This window comes from Semicossyphus pulcher, unplaced genomic scaffold, assembly GCF_022749685.1.
Source record: "Semicossyphus pulcher isolate SPU_LCO1_2020_fin unplaced genomic scaffold, fSemPul1.0.p SCAF_6, whole genome shotgun sequence".
Taxonomy (NCBI): domain Eukaryota; kingdom Metazoa; phylum Chordata; class Actinopteri; order Labriformes; family Labridae; genus Semicossyphus; species Semicossyphus pulcher.
In genome coordinates this window covers 12052356-12054598 of record NW_027211737.1, presented here as the reverse complement: position 1 = coordinate 12054598, position 2243 = coordinate 12052356, and the positions used below count along the sequence as shown (strand labels likewise).

The 2243-nt window shown below is 41.2% G+C and overlaps 1 protein-coding gene across 1 annotated transcript; it reads left to right on the top strand.

Annotated features, from left to right (window-relative positions):
• LOC138610696 (lymphocyte antigen 6S-like) lies at positions 1 to 2243 on the top strand. Its single transcript, XM_069683496.1, has 3 exons — positions 1 to 135; positions 726 to 833; positions 981 to 2243. Exons 1-3 carry the CDS (start codon positions 90 to 92, stop codon positions 1133 to 1135), a joined length of 309 nt encoding a protein of 102 aa, XP_069539597.1. The 5' UTR covers positions 1 to 89; the 3' UTR covers positions 1136 to 2243.

Genomic DNA, 2243 nt, shown 5'->3' with positions numbered 1-2243 from the left:
AAAGAAGACTGCGGAGAGGTTGGGCTTCTCTCTCCACATCTCCTCTCCTCTCTGGGCTGAGCAACAATCTGTTTTTCTCTCTGTTCAACATGAAGCTTTCTGGAGCTCTGATCCTGCTTATGACTCTGTCTACAGGTAAGAACAGCTTTTTGAGTTATCAGATTGTGCGCTGATTGAATTGAAGAAATGTGTTTAAAGGTGGTGCCAGAAAGTCTAAGAACTAGTTCCCTCCTTTCAAAACGAAAGTGCTTTTGTTGTTCACTTTGGGTCTATAAACTTTAATTTAATGTGTTATTTGTAAACAGTTTCTTGTTCTGGTTAACTGCATGCTGATAAAAAAACAGCATAACTCAGTTTGGTCAGTAGGTCAGAGTTCTCTTGTTTTTTTTAGCCGTCTTCCTCTCATCACATTCTGTCACTTAACTATTTGACAAAAGTGCCCCAAAAATATTCAAAACACATGTCAAATGTGAAACTTCATTTAAACTCAGTTTTGTGATAGGGCTGAGGCAATATAACTTTTTATTGAGTTAAAAAACAAACCCACCATTTGCAAGCACTTACTCTGAAGTTTCACTCACTTGTCGGAAACCTTTCTGAGGATGTGAAAATCAAGTACTTTGCAAAACAACCACAACTTTCCATGAACTCGTTGTCAGAAAAGGTGAAAGCTAAAAGCAGTGTGTGGTGTGTGCTGAGCGGATGTGTTTTGTGTCTCTGTACAGCATGTGGATTAAGATGCTTCACGTGCACTGCCGCTGACCCTAAATCCTGCACGGACACCAAATCATGTCCTGTAATCTTCAACCGCTGTTTCTCCCTCAAAGTCGACGGTGAGTTCTTCTTTCAGCTTCCTGTTTGTGTAGCTTATGATGAGCTATTTCCAATGTGATCCAGTATGTTGCTCTATTAAATGCCTGTTGGGCAGCATAACATGTTTTGTAAAATTAAAATGACAGTTTTCCCTTTGTGTTTTGTAGGTTTTGACATGGTCACCAAGGGCTGCCAAGCCAGCTTAGCATGTGTAGGTGCCATGTCGTGCTGTGAAGGGGACTTGTGTAACAGCGCCATATCAGCTGGTCCCAGTGTCCTCCTCCTGCTGGTATCCTCGGCCATCATCGCACTCTTTCTCTGAGGCTCTGGGACTTTGTCGTTCTATGCTGCACTTTTTGTTTGACACACTTTGTACAACTGCAGATGAATAAATGACTTCTCAATGTTACGCTGCACTGCAATAACTCCATTTCAAGTCATGAGGTCAACTCACATTCAGACTTAAGCTCCATCTCTATTGAACTATCTAGGATTATCTAGTGCTGACTAATGTAACTCAAATCTGTCATGTTTTGAAAATACATTTTCAAAAGAGTCCACCTCAACCTAACCCGTTCATTAAAGGAAAAGCCAACCTAAAGCCTGTCTCAAGTGTAGCCTACTTCCCATCCCAAAATCTTGTGTTCAGGCACAAACATCTGGCTCCGTGCTGTTTTAGAGCACTGGTGCCCTGCTTAACTCGGGTTTACACTTCTGAACCGCTCCAACGTCTTAAAACATGGTGTCAAGGGCGTAGGGACTGGGAGGGAATCCCTACAGGTATCCAGATACTAATGAATATTATAGCTGGATACTTGCAGCAGCTCCAGTATATAAGTGCTTTACCGATGCATATTTAAACCTGTGGAGGACTCAGTTATACAGTGACTCTGTGTGTCACTGTTAAGACTCCCTAATACACTGATTAGCCTGAAAGTTATACTGATTTACAGAACACCTCAGCCTTTGTGTGTGATAGAAAAGCACTGTCCTGTGGCAATACACTTTACTGTGCAGGAAGTATAATAGATTCATTATTATTGATATCAACTGAAAAATTCTTGACTGCAACAACACCTGCCTCAATGAGAGGCAGCCAACCAGGTACGAGTTCAGTTTACAGTCGGGATTCTATTTCTAATAGCTGGACATCAGGTCTATTTTAAGAAATCATCTCAAAATCATTTGGTGCACTTACAGCCAAATTTGCTTAAGGAAATTGAAATAGGAACTCTCCTAAAGTACAATTTGCATGCAATGATGCAAATAGTGAAGATAAAAGCAGCATGTGTGTCGTCCCAGTGAGCCATGAGAGTGTGTCTATGAGATAGAATACACAACCAAGTAGAATTCAGCCATCTTCAATTGAATTATTTACGGTCGTGCCTTCGTAACTGTGCGTGTCTTCTGTGTAACGTCGCAAAAGTAGT